Source organism: Macrotis lagotis, chromosome 3 (assembly GCF_037893015.1).
Source record: "Macrotis lagotis isolate mMagLag1 chromosome 3, bilby.v1.9.chrom.fasta, whole genome shotgun sequence".
Taxonomy (NCBI): Eukaryota; Metazoa; Chordata; class Mammalia; order Peramelemorphia; family Peramelidae; genus Macrotis; species Macrotis lagotis.
In genome coordinates, this window is record NC_133660.1 from 13,153,122 (window position 1) to 13,174,273 (window position 21,152).

Genomic DNA, 21,152 nt, shown 5'->3' on the forward strand with positions numbered 1-21,152 from the left:
TACTGACAATGCTTACCTCATTAGAGGTTATTAACGTGAAATGCTTGAATGGTAATTTTTTAAGAACTTATGATTATTATAGTATGGAAACTTCCTTAGCCAATATTCAACTATGATTCATCTGTAACCTGGATGCTTAGAAAACTGCTGGAACAAAGAGAATTTAAGTAAATGGCCACACGGCCATGATGTGTCATAAGCACACGAATCCAAAGATAGCTCTTTGTCAACCTTGCCTCAGTGGGCTACTAATGATAAATTGTGATTTTTCCAGGATCTCATTTAGTCATTTTCTGAGTGTGCTTTGATACAGACAATTTCCAACCAGACCCATGACTGCATTATTGTAAGAAATTCCCAAGAAGGAAACTCTCCACTTAGGCAGAAGGGCAACTGAGCTGCAACTTAGAGCCTCAGAGAATCTTGAGGATACTGAATCACTGAGACAAATAATTTGTTTAGGACCATCCATATATGTTAAAGGGATTGACTCTCTATGCTATATAGCCTCTTATCATGGTACAAAATAAACTAAGTGAATACTAATATTGCTAAATATCAAGTCTCTCTACAATGAAGAACTGGCCCAGAATATTTTGTTTTAGAATTATAGAAAGAGATTTAGGTAGAGCTTATCTAGTCTAGTCCCTTCAGTTCTCAAAAATAAGAGAAGTTAAGTGAAATGGTCATGGTCAAATTTATTCTAGTGGTTTTCATCCCATCTCTACTTGAGGTGAATCCATTTAGTGGTTATTCTCATTTTGTTTTGCTTTTATTGGAGGTGGAATACAAACACAGACTGCCTAGCTTTTGTAGTTTTCAAGGTTGAGGTGGGTGGGATGCTTACTAATATACAGCAGGGACACTGGGAAGGATCTGTTGTGGATCCAACCTCCCAAGCTGACTGTCTATATATACTGTATTGGAAATAGGAAGAAAAGAATCTGGAAAAATAGGTAGAATGCAAAAGAAGAGCAGAGTCTTGGTCAAACTAGAATTAGAGGTTCAGACATGTCAAGATCTCCTGTTTCTGATTCTAGAAGCTAACTGAATGATGAAAAGATTCTTATCTTCCAAAGACCATCACTATGATAATTTCTGCATAGCATTTCCATTTCCAGACATCATTTAAAGTTTTGTTATAGTGTCATGAAATGTAATAATGGGTTGACTTGACAAAAAAAATTATACAACTGTTGGATGAAGTTTTGACTTCTATATTTCATACTCTGAATATACAAAGATCAGGAAATATATTTAATAATCAATAAGGAAGTATTTTTAAGCACCTTCTAATGGTCTTACTCTGTACAAAGTAAAAAATGAAACAAGAGACTCTCCTATTCTCAAGGAGTTTGCAATTTTTTCAAGAGAAATCTGTTATATAGAGTTGTATATATCAGTAGATAGAAAATCTATATAAAATATATACCAAGACATTTTGCGGGGTGGGGGGGGGTGGAAAAAGAGGAAGGCAGTAGTAGCTGGAATATAAAGAAAGGACTCAAGTAGGTGATTACACTTGAATTTTGAATGAAACCAGGGATTCCATGAACCTAAGATGAGAAAAAAGTACATTCCAGATATTGGAGGAGCAATCTGTTAAAGAAGACCCAGAAATGGGTAATTTGTGCGAAAAACAGCAAAGAAACCAGCAAAAACTATAAATCACTATTATTATCTGAGCAACAGAAAAAAATTCCTTTTCTGTGTTTTGTTTCTTTCTTTTTCTTTTTGGTAATAATCTCAATGAGCCAAAACTCATTTTGATCTTAGGAAATATTGAGAAATTGATGGAAAAAGAAATCCATGATATCTGAAAGAGGACACTATAATTTATCCTTTAAACTTTAGGAAAATTTGGTTATTGTAACATCCTTAATGAAGCAAACAATTGCTGTCTTTTATTAGAAATCCTCAAAGATGCAAGTGATCCTCTTGGGCCTGTGTTTCCTAAGTGTCTTCGGAACAGTACCAGTAAGTATCCTCTTAAATTCAAAACAGACTCCTCCCGTGGTCATTTTTAGCTCATCACAATCTTCAACTCACTTTTCAAGTCTCATCAAATCTAATGCCCCTTCACACTCTCTTCAGCTGAGCCAAGTTCACCCTTTTTTCCCTGGTTCTCATAAATAATATTTCATCTCTTGCAGGGTATCCCATGTTTGGAAACCTTCCTTTTCTCACTTTTCTCTCTTATAATACCCAGTTTTCTTTGGTAGCTAGTTCGTTTCACCTCTTATATAAAACCTTTCGTGTTGATTAAAAATGTTCAAGAGAGATAATTTCTGGAGAATTTAATCATTTTATTAATTAGTCCAGTATGGTATCAATAAAAGGATGGTTATTTGGCCATTTCTCTCAGACCAATTTTGGCAGGTTCACAGGTCATATACTCTTCAAAGAATAGGGGTTCCTAAGGGTGGCAGTCAATTCTAATGGATAACATTAAAAGAAGATGAGCTATATTAAAATGGAGGGCTAAATGTGACATTTATATCACCCTTGGACAGAAACATTATTTTTATACTAGACCACTCCAAGACTTAGGCTACCTGTCTTCATCCAAGGTTGAATGAATGAAATTCACCTGAAATCGGAGATTCCTTACAGGATTGGGTTGGATGAGGTAGAGTTTAACTTGATCCTCAGAGACTGAGGACTTGAAAATAAAAAGAAAGATAATGTCCCCAAATTATTAGTTATGAATATGCTAGATTAATAGCACCTTGAAAATTACATAAATTACAAAGGCATATTCAAATAAAAAGATGAAGAGAAACAAGCAAATCAATGCCATTGGTATGTCTATAATGTTTTATCAATACTGGCATCACATTGCAGCCTTTCTCATATTATAACATTTTCTCCTGTTGTCTAGAATTAGCACAGATTAACATTAAGTGTCTACAATCCATATTTTCTGACATGGTACCAATTTCATAAGGTGAGGAAAGGTTAAAGCATAATTTTCTTCTTTTTAAGAGTTTAGCATGCTTTTTGCATTTATTATATCATCTAAACCTCACAAAACTTTGATAAGTAATGAATATATTTATAGAAGAGTAAAACAATTCTAGAGACTTTGAACAAGTCACTTAAGTCTCGCTGAGAGGAGCCTTAAACCCAGGTCTACATACCCAATCATAATTTCCTTTTGCTCTCTCTCTCTCTCTCTCTCTCTCTCTCTCTCTTTAGATTGTACTTGAAGGATCACCATCCCACAAAGACAGCCCATTACTTTTATTTTTTTCCCATTACTTTAAAAAAATTCTTCTTATTAGGAAGTGCTCGAAAGTGTACTTTTCAAAAAAATTAAAAGAGATATAAAAAAATTCCTTTCAAAAGAAAAAAATTACTTTTGTCAAACACTCTACCTTGATTTTTTGAATGAGATCACTTTTACGGGCTGAGAAGGAATTCAGGCTTCCTTTATATAGTTCTTTTTCACCTTTCACACATCTCTCTGAATCATCCCACCCAACAGTTAGGATGTGACCCAACTTCTCCAAAGCCTGCTGTCGTATACATTATTTTCTACTGTAGACATAGGACAATTAGGTACTGTCTGAGGGGGTGTTGATTTTTTCAGAGTAACTCACTCAGCTATGGAAAGAGACACCATTCCCTTGCCACAGACACCTAAATATAGGGTTTAAGTGAGTAAGACTTCTTGGTACCAAAGAAAAATGCCATGACATCTGGTCAGTATGGTATAAGTTTCGGGAAGTATACTTCTTTGAGTTCATATTGTATTCCCAGTCGGTTATTGGCGGGGGGGGGAGTTCTATGATTATCCAAAGCCAAAATCAATCAGAAAAACCCAGTTCCCTCAGGTCTCATCAAACTGTAATCCTGGTGGTACCAGTACATGCTGGCCCCGCCTAGCACCAGAAGAATTAGAGAGGAGGAAAGGGAAGGGATTTTAAAAAATAAATAAATTTTAAGCTCTCTCTGATCATGAGGAACCTGGATGTTCTGAGGAGGGAGAAACTGCTTATTGTCCAAGATTAGAGTCACAGAAACTACAGAATGAGAAATCTCTATTAAAGGTCAGGAAAGGAAGATGCCCCGCTCACACATGCTGTCAGATGTTTTCTGAACTGATAAAATAAAGTCTATTGCCTTTCTGAAACAAGCATCTAAGATGGAGCAGACCTTACCAAAACAGAGGCCTATTACCGTACTCATACTCATATAGGCACAACTCAGGCTTCCTATTAGAGGAACCTAATGAGCTTTGCCAAAGGTTACCAATGCTTGGGCAAGATACCAGAGAGCTCAGGGAGACAGATTCCTCACTTCTGACCATTGGAGATGTGGGATGCATAAGAGGAAGCCAACAACTGGCTATCTAAGAAGGTACTGTCAAGGATAGGAGTGAGGTTTCTAGTCTGGATGGCTTAAATTACAAAAGTAATGGACAATTGGTAGTGATGGGCTGTACTTTTCTATTGCTCGGTGTCTTGGAAATCTAATCAAAGTGACTTTAAAATAAAAAAAGGACCACAAAGAGGGCAACTGCCTATATCTATCCATCAAGTCAGATATCATAAAGAGTAGTTCTATTATTACACAACATGCACTTCTGCACTTATAACCCTACATAGTCGTCTCATGTTTGAGAGGTTAAATGATATGTGCAGAGTCACCCAGCCTGTGTGTTTTGGAGGAAGGGCTGGAACCTAGTTGGTCCTGGGTCTGAAGCCTACTTCTAACCTATTAAAATTCAATCAGTAAAATGTCTATACCCTTTGAAGAAAAAATGCAGCTACTGGACATAAGGTCAAAAGAAGTCAAATAGAGTAGGTTAATTCATGTGTGAGAAAATCCAGGAACCTGAGTGAGTTGGTGAGCATGGTGAAGAACGTTTAGGTTAAGATCAGGGAAGGACATTACTGGAGGGTTGAATAATTAGCAATATATACATATATATTATATATATATATATATATTTTTTTTTTTCAACAGAGTGACTGATCATCACTAAGGTAGATCCCATGCAAGGCCCATGAAATCATACCAAGACTTGAAATTCAATAAATCTAGGAGCTTTTTAGGGGGTGAATTGTTTAAATGTTTGACCAACTATAGCAGGTTAATTTTTAAGTTTTGACCTCGGCAGAAAAAAAGACTACCCCCATCCCCCTCTGCCCTCCCCCCTCCTACCATGTAGAGGGAGGATCTGTCTAGATGAAATTATGAGTTCTTGAAGCATTTATTGTATTGGATATATGAAACAGGTGTAGGGGACTTCTATGTTCTTATTGCAAGCAGTCCCAGCAAATGTCCAAATTACCCATCTAACATTCAAATGACTTTTGGCAGATCAACCTATTAGTTTTAAGGGGCCTTGGAAATTCCCCCTTCTTTCTTAGCTGTTGGCATCAGGATTTCCTTATCCTCCCCTTATCTTCTCTTTAATTGGTGCTCTTGATCTTAATGCAAGTCTCCATCCTGGTCACACTCTGCACCTTGACCCAGGGCCAATCCTTGATCCAAAGTGACAGAACCTGATGCCAAAAACAGAAGGAATCAATCTGCATGGCTACTCTTGCCTCTCTTCCCCAATTGGCTCATCCACCTTCTTCCTCTCGCAGTGATAGCCCTAATAGTAGAGATGGAAACGAAGCACATTATCCTAGGCAGCCAAATGTTAGAGAATATAGGTATGAACAAAACATTTTTATAAGTTTATGCATCTTTTAATTTCCTAAATTTTTTACCATGCATATACTTTTTCAGTAGCTTAGCAAACAGTAAAGTTAGGATCTATTTAGTAAAATAGTTAAAAGTGGAAGCTACTAGATGATATTCATTACAACTATTTAGCCCTCCCTGGATTTTTCAATTACTTTTTGTAGTCTTTTCACACATCATGACTGATAAAATTGATTTGAAATTTGGTTTCACGGAGTTCCCCCTCCCCCTCCTCCCCCAGGCCCTGCCACCTCTTGTTAGAGTGCTAAAATGGCTAGTCCTGTATTTTTTTTTGCAAGGTAAAGTGATTAAGTGACTTGCCCAAGGTCACACAGTTGGGTAATTATTAAGTGTCTGAGGTCATATTTGAACTCATGTCCTCCTGACTCCAGGGCCAGTATTTTATCCCCTGCACTACTCAGTTGCCCTATCTTGGATCTTCTTAAAAGACTATCTTCTTTCAGGCCCTTGTTTCTCCTAAACTACACCATTAGTTACTATTTGTTTTTGTATTTTAAAAAAAGAAAAGAATAAGTAAGACTTAGAAAGTACTTTTTTTTTTTAAATCACTTCTTGTTAATCTATTGCTAAAGGTAAAATTCCTCAGAAAACTTCAGGGCTTAGGAACTTGTTCCAATGACAGGAGAACACAAGGGAATCTGTTCAAATGTCTTCTTTTCTTTAGTGATCTGGGGGAAGGAGAGTGAAAGAGGCATGCCACCTCAGGTGATGGCAGCAGAAAGCATCAGATGAGTCAAATCCTGGAGCCTAAGAAGAAAAAGGAAATCACAGAGAATTAGCTTGGCTTGATAAATGTACCAGTCTTGCATTCCTAAGGATCCTGTTCCTCCCTCTTCTTCTTCCCTGGAGCCTTTCCTCCTTCAACTGAACCATTCTCATCATTCTAGAACCCCTTGCCCCAAACCACTGGGAGTCACTGCGCCATTAGCCAGGATTCAGAAATCTGTGTCCATAGCTAGATAGGTAACAGCTGAGAAGGCAGTAAGAGTCACTTTCTCCTACTATTCCTCCCCCCCCCCATCTTATTTTCTTCACTTACTTGGTTTCTAGAAGTTTTAGCTTTCTGAGTGTGGCAAATGGAAGCTTTAAAGTAAAATTTGGACAACCTCTTGCTAGTGGAGAGTATTCATTTTTAGGTACAAGTCAAACTGCCACTCCCCACCCTACCTCAAGAACAAACAGACTATAAGCAAAATTGGACATTGGCAAGGATAGAATCTAATTTCCATTGGCATGGAAATCCCCACAGCTATTTTCTGATGAAAAGACAATAATACCGTGTTGGAATAAAATCTGTAGTTAGTCACCAATCTCATTGAGTTCAAGAGGGTCAGTAGGAAGAAGGCACCAAAAGTAATAATTTTTTTAAAAGTGTGTCTGAGGCTTGCTTACAGACCTTAAAACACTTGATCTGGAAGTAGACCAATCTATTTGGTTTAATTCATTTGATTTTATTTATGAGTAAAGAAATTGTATTGCTATGCCATTCTTGGGTGATTGATTCTACTGAAACTTATATTAGTCAAAGCAGGAGGGATTCCCAGTCCATGGGAACATCAATGCCATGAGACTAATTGAATCAATTCACTCAAATCATGCTTTTAGATTGAAATAGGAATGCTGTTGCCCCTAAAAGTGGCAGAGCTAATGGATAGCAGTCATCTGCTAACTCTAGGCCTTAATTTTTTCAGTTGGAAGCCAAAAATCCTTCTTGCATTCACTGGATGAGGAGGTTTGACAGTTCTTATTTCCCATTATAGTTCAGGAACATGAAAATGATCAGCAGAGATACTAAGATGTTAGAAAATGGTAACACGAGGCTCTAAATATTTAAAAAGAATCAATTTGGTTTCGGTAATATACTCCGTTTTTAAGTTTTCAGAGACAAGACACTTGAGGAATTCCATAACTAAATCTAAAAGATTGTTATACTACAAAAGTATTGAATTAAAAACAACTCCAGAAACAACAGAGAAGGAAATAGGGGATATAGCCTATATTGGCAATAAGGAGACCCAAGCTCTGGTCTTGTCTTTAACATTAATAACTGGGTGAACTTGCTAAGTCGCCCCTCCTCTAAGTCTCAGTTTTCTCAACTTCAACAAGATCTATAAGGAACATCCCTACAATCTATAATTTTCCCTATTAATGAATCATCTTCTTATGCTGCAACCTTGCAAATACTCTATTTTCAAGACAATGTAATTCAGTATTGATTTCCATCTTGAAACTCAGCTAAAGGAGTTAGTCATTAAGGCAATATCATGTCCAATATACAGAACTTTGGGGAATTGAACATTCAGAATTGAGTTAATTGACATCAAATGATTCCAAATTTGTTAGTAGGAAACATATTATTCTGACATCCAGAGAAAATAATTATTCACACACCAAAAAGTTTTCTTTTGATAATGAATGGAATATTAATGTCACATTTCCCACATTTATCAATTCTAAAGAGCAGCATGACTGACTATACATATAAACACATCCATTATATTATTTACATGTTAAAATTGTCTTATACTGGGGCAGCTAGGTGATGCAGTGGATAGAGCACCAGCTCTGGAGGCAGAAGTACCTGAGTTCAAATCTGGCCTCAGACACTTAATAATTACCTAGCTGTGTGGCCTTGGGCAAGCCACTTAACCCCATTGCCTTGCAAAAACCTAAAAAAAAAATTATCTTACAGCAATGCCTGCAATGTTTTTTTGTATTGGTATTTTTAAAAGTGGGTTCATCACTTGAAAAAAATCTTAATTGACAGTAAGAAAAAAGAGGTTCTCTGAGTGAAGTAAGATATGGTATCAGAAAATATTCTGATGCTTTTTATTTTCAAGTAATTGCCAGATATTTAAAAACATTTTCTTTGAAATTTAATTTTTTATCATCTTTCAACTATTTCATTACATAGAACATAAATTAGGATAAAATTGCTTGCTACTTCAAATTGCACAATTACTTGTCTTAGTATTGAAAAATAATTTATAGAAAATGGCATTAGTTAAGCTAAACTGAAAAACTTATTCCTATAATCTTAATAAGGAAATAAAACATTCTCATAGAACCCTCTCTCCTTCCAATAATCATGGGACTGTTTTCAGAGAAATCTATGACCCTGGCACACTTAGGTACATAGGTGAGGAAAGGGACTGCAGAGACATCTTCTGAACTTATAAATATGAGCTCAATGTGGACAGTGGGTTTTGGCAGACTGGCAGATTGGAAAATTTATGAGCATTGTTAGAATGCTCCCTCTGGTGGCCAAATCTGTACTTTTTTAGATAAGTTGCCATCTATCATGCTACTATCATTTGATATTTGTCCTTCATTCTCAAAGAAGACCATGACATCAGGGAGGTGAAGCCATGACAAGCATGTGAATTGGATTTCAGTGAGGGGGTGCTATGCTAAGCCACCAGCCTCGCTTTCTCCTCCAGAGTCATCTGGTTCCAGGGGTCAGATATGGATCAGGGTGATTAGAGATGGTTCTGAATATGTGACACTCAAGGTTAAATGACTTTCCCAAGGTCACACAGTTAGTGTCAAGTTTCTGAGGTCAAATTTGAGCTCATATCCTCCTGACTCCAAGTGTTTAATCCACTGCATCACCAAGTTGCTCCTACCATCATTTAACAAACTCAGAACTATAGTATCCTTACTTAGGAGAAGTGCAGTCAGCATTACTATTATTTTGTTTTTCCTGAGTGTGCCTTTGCATCTATTGGGAGGGGAAAGTCAAACTTATATAAAGGCAAAAGAAATCACAAAATTTATTTTCTGTTTTATGAGTTCAAACCTCAGAGTTGGCCCAAGACAAAACTGCAGAGGCCAGCAATTTATATTACTTGCCTTCCTTAATCATCACTTTATTGCTCCCTTGGAAATTTCATTCAGGGGGACTTCATTCTGCTCTCCATTCTGCTCCCTACTCCCCACTCACCTGTGACACCCTCTGCTCCATCATTCTGCACCGATGAGTGCTTTTTGCCCTCATCAACATTTATTTGCTGTCCAATTCTATCAAAGTCCTTCTTTGAGATTTTAAGGAGAATGGATCCTTTTCTGTTCTCTTTTTTCCATAAACAGGAGTTAAAATAGTGACTTTCTTTAAATAAAATGCTTTAACCCAAATATATCTGCATTTTTAAGAGTGGTAATTTGAAGATGTTTTTTTTAAGTTTTTGCAAGGCAATGGGGTTAAGTGACTTGCCCAAGGCCACACAGGTAGGTAATTATTAAGTGTCTGAGACCGGATTTTATCTCCTGACTCCAGGGCCGGTACTCTATTCACTGCGTCACCTGAAGATTTTTTTTAAAAATTATCTCAAATGAGATAATGTTTTTGAAGCCCTTAGGACAATTTTTTTTTGACACAGTAGGTTTTTAATAAACATTTATGCCCTTCTTCCTTTCTCCTTTTGGAGAGATGGGCAGGGTCAGAGAAGCCTCTTGGCAGTCCTCAAATGAAGCAATGCAGGTAACCACCCTTTATACTTAGGTATCAGTTTTGGTGTGTTGCTCAAAGAAATAGAAGTCAGCTTCAAAATTATAGTTATTACATTCATTTCATCCTTTTCTGCAGTTCTATTGACTTAAATCTGCAAAGAGTTAGAAATATAGAGAGTGGATACTGGATAAGTTAAATTTAAATAACTAAAAAAATTAATGAAAATCATCACTAGTCAAATAATTTTTTGATATTTTTTCTTTTAGATTTACTTTTTTTATTTCTTCTTATTTGCCATCATCAGGATCATCTTAAAAAGAATCTTTCTCCCTTAAAAGAGATTAACTGTGGCAAGTAGTTAATACAAAGCTAGCCCGATCTCTCTTTGTCTTAGGTATCTCTAAAACTCTTCATGAATTGCTGAGAAAGAAGCAATGATAGCCAACTTCAGACATTTTTTCAAAGCTTTTCTCCTGTCAACAGTAGCAACAAGCTAATTACTGAATTGTTAAAAAATGTCAGAACCTATTTTTAAAATTTTTTTTGGCAATATAATTTGTAATATACACCACTGTGATGCACATTGCCCTGAAATATTGCGCTGTTGTCTGACTTCTTCACTTTTGTTCATTTTCTTGTCCCAAGTTCCTAACAGGCATCTCCTGATAAAATGCAGTTTAGATCTTATAAACTCTACTTCCTGCAAGGTAATATGAAAGAATGGACAAAACGTCTGCCAAGAAACAAGGACAAACCAAAGCAAGTCTGTCTCTGGGTGCTTGTTTCTATCTCTGCCTCTATTTCTCTCTGTTTCTGTGTCTCTCCCTCTTCCTCTTTTTCTGCTCTCCTCCTCTGATTTCCCAGGTCTCATGTTTGGTGCTGGAGAATTATTATTTTTTAGATTTGTCCCATAATTCTTTAGTATAGAAAGCTTCAGGGGAGGAAATTCCTCTTGCCAGTACTTAGCTAAGCCTCCTCTGAAACTTGGAATCTTAGACAGTTGCTCGGGATACTGAGAAGTTAAGTGACTGGCCCAAGGTTAGCAACATATCATTGGGCCCCATTTCAGGTCAGCTCTCTCTCCAAAAGGTCAAGCTGCAATAGGAGTAACTTATAATATTCAGTTTTTATAACAGCCTGTGATTCTGGTACCATGAGTGAAGTTGAGTAAATAATGCCAAAATCTCTTTTGCCTCAATTGTTGTGGTTAAACAATCCATCATATAAAGTTTTGAACCTCTCTCCTAAATTATAATCTTATCTGATAAGTAGCAAGATATGTTGTAAAGACCCTGGATTGGAATCAGAAAATTCAAATCTCAGTTTCTTACTCTCCAATTTTATGACTGTGTCACTTAGCCTCACTAGTCCTCTCTTTATCTTTACAATGGGACAGATGGATTAAATGATCTCTAAAATTTCTTTTCGTCTTAAATCACAGGATTTCCAGATGACTGGACTATATTTTTATTTGATTATTCCATTTTCCAAATTCATCCTATTGAAAATTGAAATTTTCATCTTCTCTTCCCAAACCAGCCTCTCTTTCTGACCTCTCTATGTTGAATCACAATTTTCTGAAATTACTCAGCAAAAATCGAAACTTTGACTCTTTTTCTCTCACTTCCCACTGACGGTCACTTCATGCTGACTTCTTTGTCCAACCTGTACTGTGCCCTGATCCTCTCACTCTAGAATCATCTCTACGATGTGCCCACAAGTGATTGTCCAGTCTTAGTTTGAAGAATTCAGTTAAAAAAGACCCACAACCCTTTGAAACAGTCTATTTCATTTTGAACTGCACTATTTAAAAAATTTTAAAAACCCATTTTCAATGATTATTTATTTTTTTTAACATTCTTTTCTTTTTAAATTTTGTGTTCCAAATTATCTGCCTCCATTCTACCCCTTTCTATACCCACAGAGAAGGCACATTTTATATGTATATATAATATTATCAGGTTTACTTGTGAGATTTCTATATTGGCCTTGTTTCATAAAAGCAAGAAAAATAAAAATGAAGTGAGAAAATTATGCTTCAATTGTGATTCAGAGTTTATTAGTTCTCTACCGGAAGCTGGATAGCATTGTTTTCATCACGAGCGTTTTGTAATTGTCTTGGGTCAGACTAGCCGAGTTTTCACAGTTGATTATCATTACAACATTATTATTATCACCTTTGGCAATAGCTCCAAATTGATTTCCAAAATGGAACACAGCTCCATCGACTGTTCATTGGGTACCTAATTTCCCCATCCCCTTCAACATTTGTTCTTTCTCATGGGCAAATTTTGAGATCTCTCATTTAGGAGGTGATTGATGAATTCTCTCAATTTCTATTTTGCCACCTGATCCGAGATATTGGGACAGCTTTCTTTCATAATTTCCTAGAAGGAGATGGTCTTTTATCATGGCTATCTTAAATGATTTCTCTTTGATCTATTTTAAAGATCAGGTGCTTTTCTGATGAGATATTTTACATCCATTTTCACGGAACCACTTATCAAACATTTAGGAAGTGCTTACTATCATCTGGGAACGTTGTGCTAAGCCCTGAGGATACAAATAAAGGGGAGGAAATAATTTCTGTTCTCAAGCTCCTTCTAATGGGAAAGATCTACCCTGCATAAGGTATATAAAGTGTGGCTAAAGGTAACCTCAGAAGGGATAAATAGGAAGTACAATTTTAGCTGAATTTTGAAGGAATATACGGAACCCAAGAAGAATTAGAAGTAAGGAGAAAGGGCATTCCATGCATTGGGATCAGGAGGTGAAATGTAATATGTTACGAACAGTGATTTAGTCAGTGAGAGCAGATTTTTACAAAGTTCATGAAGGAGAGTAAAGACTGGAAACTTAAAAAGGGTCCAAGTTGGGAAGAGCTTTAAAGCCAGGCAACTTGACATTTAATAACAGAGGCCCTAGGGAAGCACTAGAATTTTTTTTTTTTTTTTGATGTTTGGATGACTTTATTAAACAAGTTCAATTGTTAACTCACAGCTCTTGTCCTGCCTGGAATGCATTTAACCAGAAAAAGGACCGCTCCGACAAATGTTGCTGCCATTAAGATAGATCCTATTTGCAGAGTAATACTTGTTCCTTCATACCAATGCCCTTCGGTTTCTGTGGGTCTTCTCAATGAAGGGGCCTGATTTGATAGCAAGACAACAGGTCCCGGAAGATAGGATAGTTCACTAAAGTGGATAGAGTTCTGAGCCTGGAAATAGGAAGACTTAAGTTCAAATTTGGCCTCAGACACTTAATAGCTGTGACCCTGGGCAAGTCACTTAACCCTGGTGGTTTTAGTTCCTCATTTGTAAAATGAGCAGGAGAAGGAAGTGATAAATCATTCCAGTATCTCTGCCAAGAAAACTCCAATTTTGGTCATGAAGAGTCAGACATGACTGAAACAACTAAACAACAAATGAGTTTGTTGAGTAGGGGAAGGACATGTAGAAGAAAGATTTAGACTTTACAAAAAATCACCTTGACACTTAATGGAGAATATATTGGAGATAGGGAGATCAATTAGAAACTATCGCAATAATTCAATCTTGAATTTTAGTTTCTTTTTTGGTGAAATCAGGGGACTCCACTAGATAACCTCTAAATTTAGTTTCAGCTCTAAGTCTACGATATTTTAATTGCTTTTTTTAATCTGCTCATACTCCAAAATCCAGCTTCCAGTCCATATCAAATCCTACCCCTTTCATGAAATCCTCCTTGACCATCTTAGTTCTTAGTAAACTCTCCCTTCTCTGAAGTCCTTTGGCAGTAGTTTCACTCATTTAGCACTTAGTCAAATATTTGTAATATCTCTTTTAAAATTGCTTAACTCATATTGTTCACTTATCATAGATAATACTAGGCTTATCTACTCGACTAGATTATAAGCTCCTACAGTCCCAAAGCATAGACTTTGTATTTTATACTTGCTTCTTGTCCTCCGCACCACCCTGGCATATAACTCAGTATTATGCACATAGTAGACATTTACTAAGTATTTGTTTAATTAGCAAATTGCTTTTATTAATCATCTGGTAGCTAATTTTATATTGCCTAATATTGGTCATATTTCCAAATTTAATGCAAAACAATTTCTTGTTTTTACAAATGCAATTTAGAAAAAAGAAGGTAATAAAGACCATGTTCCACTTCACCACATTGACAAGGGAAACAAGCAAGAGATATCTCTTAAAGAAAATGTTATCCAGAAAAGTGACAAAGCCCAAGATATTTCTGCTGGCTTACAAGTACCCATGAAAGACCGAGGCACTGGTAGTAGCAAGACTTCCTACCATGAGGATGCCATTTATATGAGCTTCACTGGAAATGATAAAGCTGGCCATGGGGTGAGTGGTAGCAAGGATCCACCTGACCAAGAAGCACATGGTGCCATTTTCATTAACAAAAATGTCCAACATGATAGAAAATATAATGGTGCTCCAAAACTCTGGGTAGTGGAAGAAGATGAAGAAGAGAATAAAACTGGGAATTTCATACACAATACACTTGAGGAAACTAAATATCCTGAGCCACAAGGCAAAGGAAATGAAGACATTGCTAATAAACAAAGAGGTGTCCAAAAGCAAAATATTTCAACAAACCTCAGAGTCATTAGTCATGTCCAATATACCTCTGATTATTCAAAACTGTCTCCAAAACACATACAATTTCCATATGATTTTGAAGGCAGTGGTCAAGGAAAAGAGGACGATGACTTATCTCCCTCCAGGGGAGAAACGGTTCTTCCGGATCCAGAAATCACAGATGGTTACACAAGTGTTCTGGACCCAGACAAAACTAAAGAAGGTAATAATGAAGTTCCAGAAAAAGAGGAATATGACTTGAATTCCACTGGCAGAAATTCCATTGGAAACATTGTTGAGACTGATGTCAGTAAAATACCAAGCAAAGAGAAAAGCATCATTGATAATCAAATTGCAAAAGGCAGTAATTCCATTATAGGGAGTACAGATTATAGGAAACTTCCTGGAAAAGAAGGAGATGGTTTTGGTGCCAACACAGGAGATACTTATCAAGAGACAGTAGGAATTCATCACTCTAAAGGATCCTTGAAAAAGCACAGTATTATTAGTCAACATTCTAGGAAAAATAGTAATGATATAATTGAAGGCAAAGAAATTTCTAAACATGACAAAGATGATACTAAGGTAGGGACAGGAAGTTCTATGAGGGAACAAAAGACTAAAACTGATAAGAAAAAAATTTTTAATAAAGGAAAAAGTCAAGGCCTTCCTTCTCATGGTCACACCTACTCTTTAAAAGGAGAAAATGAAATAAAAAATAGGGTAAATCTCCACTCTGGCTACAATAAAGACAAAAGTATCTCAAAATTCTCTAGTAATAACAGAAAAAACCATTATGCAACACAGAGAAAATTCAGCTCTACCAAGAGTCACCAGGTACCTGGAAGAAAAAGATTCTGGGGTCCTATAAATGCCCATTCCAATAAGAAGTTTAGACCCTCTAAAAGAAATGATAGCAGTGATTCAACTTCCAGTGACTCAAGTGACAGTGATAGTGATCAATCCACTGAATATTTTCAAGATGGCAGTGGTAATTAGTTACCATCTAGTTTGGGGAGATTAGAACCATCTGCCAGTTGAAAACAGTGATCAATTATTTGATTAGGACGGTAGATCTCAGGGTGATTTCTAATGCTATAATGACAGACAATAAGAGAATCTTTTCAAAGTTATTAAAATTTGAAGAAGAAAGCCTAATATAAGACTGAATGGTTTGACAGATAATATTTCACTTTATTTTGTTGTTTACTTAGGCTTTGTAAAGCCAGAATTTAAAAACAAATCTTTATATTATAATTTACTAAAATTAAAAACATTATAAGGATATTGGTTATCTGGGGTGATTCTTTATATACATACATTTATACATATATTACCACAAGATTCCAACTATTTATTATGAAGAAAAAATTCATGACATTATTTAGATTGGGAATCAAGAGCTTAAGAACAAATTATGATTTAGCCTAATTTTCTTTTTCCTTTTGCCACCAATAAAAAACAAATGTTCCTTCCTTTTTTTAATGTTCATCCTACTTCTGTAACTTCTCTATGGCCATTTCCTGGCACAGTTTCTTACATTTTCATCTTCCTTCTGATCAGACTTCAAGATATGGGGAATAATACCCTAAATTAAAGATTAAAACACGTATACCTTATCTTCAAATGTTATTAAAGAAAAGCAGGAATGAGCAGGAAGTAAGATGTATATTTTAGTCTGATGTTTTTCTATAAAGGAGAACTGGCATAAAAGTCATCAAGTAAGTCTATATATGAAGGGGAAAAAAGATGCTCTTGTCCTCCAATGGGAAGGAAAGTACAAGGGCCATTTAAAAGAACCAAAAGAAATCTCCCATTGCCTTGAGTCAGTCAATTATCTAGTATTTATTAAATGTCCACTATGTGTCAGTCACTGTGCTTAAGTACTGGAGATACCAAAAAAAACGGCAAAAAACAATCCCTATTTACAAGGGATCCCTAGTTACAACTCAGTGGGGAAGATAGCATGCAAACAACTGTGTAAAAATTAATTGGAGATAATCCCAGAGGGAAGGCACTTAATTTAAGGAGGACTGGAAAAGATATATGGCAGAAAATTAGACTTCAGCTGAGACTTGTTGGAAGCCAGGAGGTGTAGATGAGGAGGCTGAACATCTTAGGTTTAAAGGTAAGTCTATGTCCAATGTCCATGATGGAATTTCATATGATAGAAACAGCAAGGGTAGTGTCACCAGAGGAAAGATTAGGCAAAGGGGCATAAGATGAAGGAAAACTGGAAAGTGAAGAAGGGGCCAGCTTCTGAAGAAACCGAAAAGTGTCTAATTCTTGCTAATTTTATGGGGAAGAATGTGGATTTTACACCAGATTCCACTCTGATCAAGGCAGAGACTTTGAGGGCAAGTTACTCAAAGAAATGTTGACTTTGGCAAATATCAAAAAATCTAGAATTACTTCTTACCAAACTCAAGGAAATCCATAGCCTCAGACTGTGGTTCTGTGCAATCAATATGTATGTTACTCAAACATTATTTCTTACTTGATGCCATTGTGATCTTTCTCAGTAAATATCCAAAGAACCTACCTCCAACTTGACCCAGAAGGATCTCCTGGTGGTCTTATCCATGTATAAAGAATGCAAAAAAACCCTTGATAGACTTACAGATTGGGCAATATCTAATATTATGAAATTTAATAGGAATAATTGTAAAAATCTCATACTTGTTTTAAGAAATCAATTTCACCAATGTCAGTGGTTATGTATTTCATTAAATCCACCTATCCACAATATTATAAATTTGTGTATAAATTATACATGCTTTAATTAGACCAGTAGAAATGAATATTGCAAATAAAATTATTGTCCTTAGAGTAGACATCCTCAAGACCATTTTATCCTCTTTAAGCCAGGCAACAAACTCCTCCTCCCTTAAAATTCCACAAGAAAACTTGGCAAAACATTCACCCGGGTAACTTTTTCATTTTCTATTCACAGCGAAATCTCCTAGTGAATGAATATACAATCTATTGGGCTATCTCAGGAACTTCCAATACCCAACTAAATGATTCACAGTTATCGTTTTTATCTCTGTCCTTTAGCACCAGCAAGTATAACATGTTAGGTCATAAATGTCCTGGTTCTTACAGTCCTGTTTAGAGGGCAGAAGAGACAGAATGTTAGACACCGCTAGAAGGGATTCCCCCTGGGCAATGGATAGAAATATATTATACATACATGTTTGCATTTACAGATGTGGTATCCATGGGTTATCCATGTGTGTTATGTATGTTTGCATATATAGACACAGATTTGCCAAAGTGAGGTTCATTGGGAAATCAACTAGATATCTCTGAAATCTTATCCATCTCTTTCTAAGGGGGAGCTTTGGTTCCTTCCTGGAGGGAAACTTTGAGATTGTGGTCACTAGGTTTGACTATTTTGCTTACTTCAGAGGAGGACTAAAGACTAGAATTATATCTATCTCTCCCTTTAAGTATAGCTTGTCCCAAGGTGGCTAGGTGGCGCAGTGGATAGAGCACTGGCCTTGGAGTCAGGAGGACCTGAGTTCAAATATGAATTCAGACACTTACTAATGACCTAGCTGTGTGGCCTTGGGCAAGCCACTTAACCCCATTGCCTTGCAAAAACTAAAAAAAAAAAAAAGTATAGCTTGTCTGGGGAAATGATTTAGAGATTCAAACTGCTTTCCTGAGAAAGGAACACTCCAAGCTGTGTCTAATGACTGCATTTCCATCAAATTCGTTTCTACAAATATCATCATAACTAATGCCTAGTGAATTGTTGCATTTATTCAAACTGATAGCAAACAGAAATCAGAGAAGTCATATAGATTAGAATACACCAGACAATACAGGAGCAAACTCTTTAAACTCAACCAAGATATAACCCCCAAAGTCACCCAAAGGGAAATTTCCAGATATTTTTTGTGTGGCAAGTTTAAAATCAGAAATGTGTCAAGGTTCTTAGTTTTCAATATCTCTTTAAAGTTTATTTGAGATTTCTCAAATCTAGAAGACAGAATTAAAAAAAACCACCTCTTTTCTTCCAATATCTCACCAACTCTCCACCTCATGTAGGCAGAGGAAACTTAGTATTTTCTTCCCTGATGAGGAGAATCTTATTCACATATAGTGATGTTGAGTTCAACTGTGTATAAACATCTATGTATGCATTTATGCATATATATTACAGTCCCAAAGAGAACATATATATAATCAAAAAATAGAAAATATTGTCCTCTTTAATCTGATACACTTTCAGATAAAATATCATTAATTCTAAAAATTCACTAAACACTATAAACACTACAAGATACAGTGATTCAAAAGACTTTGGGATAAGTAAATGCAGTAGCTGATCAAAATGGACAGACCTAGAGACTACTAAATTTGGTACCGCTCCCCTTTCCCTTTGGGTAAAGGGACTTGTGGATAAAAGAAGCTGGGAGCCAAGAAGGAAAAGGGAGAAAGCAGGCAACAATGCAAAGGGGAGAAGTAAATGTGAGGAGAGATGATAACGATACTGAGTGGTTGTGGGGATTCCTGAGCCAGGGCAGTGGAATGATTAAGGGAAATGGGACTTATTAACTACTTTTACATATGCTAACTACTATGTTAAGCTCTTGGGATAAGAATAGAAAATCAAGAAAATCTACTCTCCAGGATCTCATATTCCAAAAGGGAGAGACAATACATAGAGTTGGGTTTTAACTGCAAAATTAATGAGAAGTCCTATGGTCTTTAGAGGGAGTGGCAAAACCATTGGTAATTCTGGATTCAAGTCTTGTCTCTCCCATAAATTGACTGTGTGACCCTGGGCAAGCCACCTAACTTGTCTGTGATCCGGTGTACTCTAAGACTACAAAGTGCAAAAGAGATCCAATAATAGGCATAGTTTAAAGGGGAAAAAAAATCATGAGTGGCAAAACAATATGGGCACATTGGCCTTGGATATATTTGAATTTCTTTCTTGACTCAGAACCTTGCTAACCTGTAATCATGGGCAAATCATTTAATTTCTTAAAAGCTTACCTTCCTAATTTGTGAAATGGGGACCATATCTAATTTGCAGAGTTGTTGTGAGAAAAACATTTTGGAAACTTTAAAGTGTTATATAAATTCATTCATTTATGACCACATTTTTATAATAAAGAGTTGAGCCTAGAAAAAAATAAAGTTAAGCTTTATATTGTTTCTTAAACCAGAAAATACAAGGATCTCTAAAGTCCTTTCAATCTCAGATAAATTAAACAAATGCTTATGGGACCTTAAAAACCTATGTTCCTAATGAAATATAGTGTTGAAGTCCTTACCAATATGGAGCAAAGTCTCCATCTTTTGGCAAATTGTGTGAATGGCATCAACCTAAAACTAGAAGTCAGTAAGATGTATATAGATATCACAGATCATGTCTATACTGAGGAACTTCTAAAATAAAAGACTATTATTACACTGGAGAGTGAATTTAAACCAAAAATCCGATTTCTTCCATTTCAGTTTTTGTCATTTCTAATTGTATAAATTTGATCTCTAATGTAAAACTTTGCTTCCATTTAAAAAATTTGACCTGATGAGGGCAGTAGTAACATTTTTTGATATGGCATCCCCTTAAAATCAACTCCATTGGGCTACTTTAGGAATCAGACCAACTTCCTAATTTGATTTTTTACCACTTATTAGCTACAGGACCACAGAGAATTTATCTTATCTCTTTGAATTTCAAATTCCTTATCTTAATAAAGGGAATAATAACACTTCCCTTATTAGGAGAGGCTTTTGATTCTGTTCTTGGATCTCAGTCCTTTCATAGGGTCCACCTAGACTTTGATTTATATTTGAAAAACCCAGTAACATGTATCTGGTGGTTATTGGTGGCTATTTTTGCTTGATAAAGTGTTGCTTGTTCCAAAAGGGTTTCTCTATTATGGCTCATGAGAATATTTGTCACTGCTGTTTCTCCTTTTTGACTAGGAAGTGCCTCAGGATACTTTCCATATTTTTATTGTCCATTTTACATTTCTAAAAGTGTCCATTATAACTGGTATTGCATAAGTATTAGCTACCATATATGTGTCCTTAGCAAAGGAGTTTTGATTTAAGGATGAAGGTTAAGTTTTTTGAATTACATAGTCGCAGTTTCTCTTTGATAGCTTTGTACTCTATGTATTTTGCATATAGGAAATCAAGGACTCTCTAAGTTAATCACCATAATTATATGTTGCTTCAATTTGGCCATTGAAGTCAAATTCAAAGCCTTCATTTTCTTTTCTTTAGAGTACAGCAAGAATTTTATACTTAGCAAGTTCAAATAATATTTTGATTCTCATTGGAGGAAGATCCCAAGAGATGATGATGATGATAATGTAATATGTTTGCAGGTTTTTCAATAATATTATTATATAGTAATTACATTA

The 21,152-nt window shown here is 35.9% G+C and overlaps 1 protein-coding gene across 1 annotated transcript; it reads left to right on the forward strand.

The window, feature by feature from the left end:
• Nucleotides 1-5,442: 5,442 nt before the first annotated feature.
• MEPE (matrix extracellular phosphoglycoprotein) lies at nt 5,443-15,759 on the forward strand. Its single transcript, XM_074227352.1, has 3 exons — nt 5,443-5,485; nt 8,270-8,283; nt 14,296-15,759. Exons 1-3 carry the CDS (start codon nt 5,443-5,445, stop codon nt 15,757-15,759), a joined length of 1,521 nt encoding a protein of 506 aa, XP_074083453.1.
• Nucleotides 15,760-21,152: the final 5,393 nt, after the last annotated feature.

Excerpts from the sequence above, each read along its gene's own strand:
- MEPE (XM_074227352.1), top strand. The coding sequence starts at position 5,443 with ATGCAAGTCTCCATCCTGGTCACACTCTGCACCTTGACCCAGG.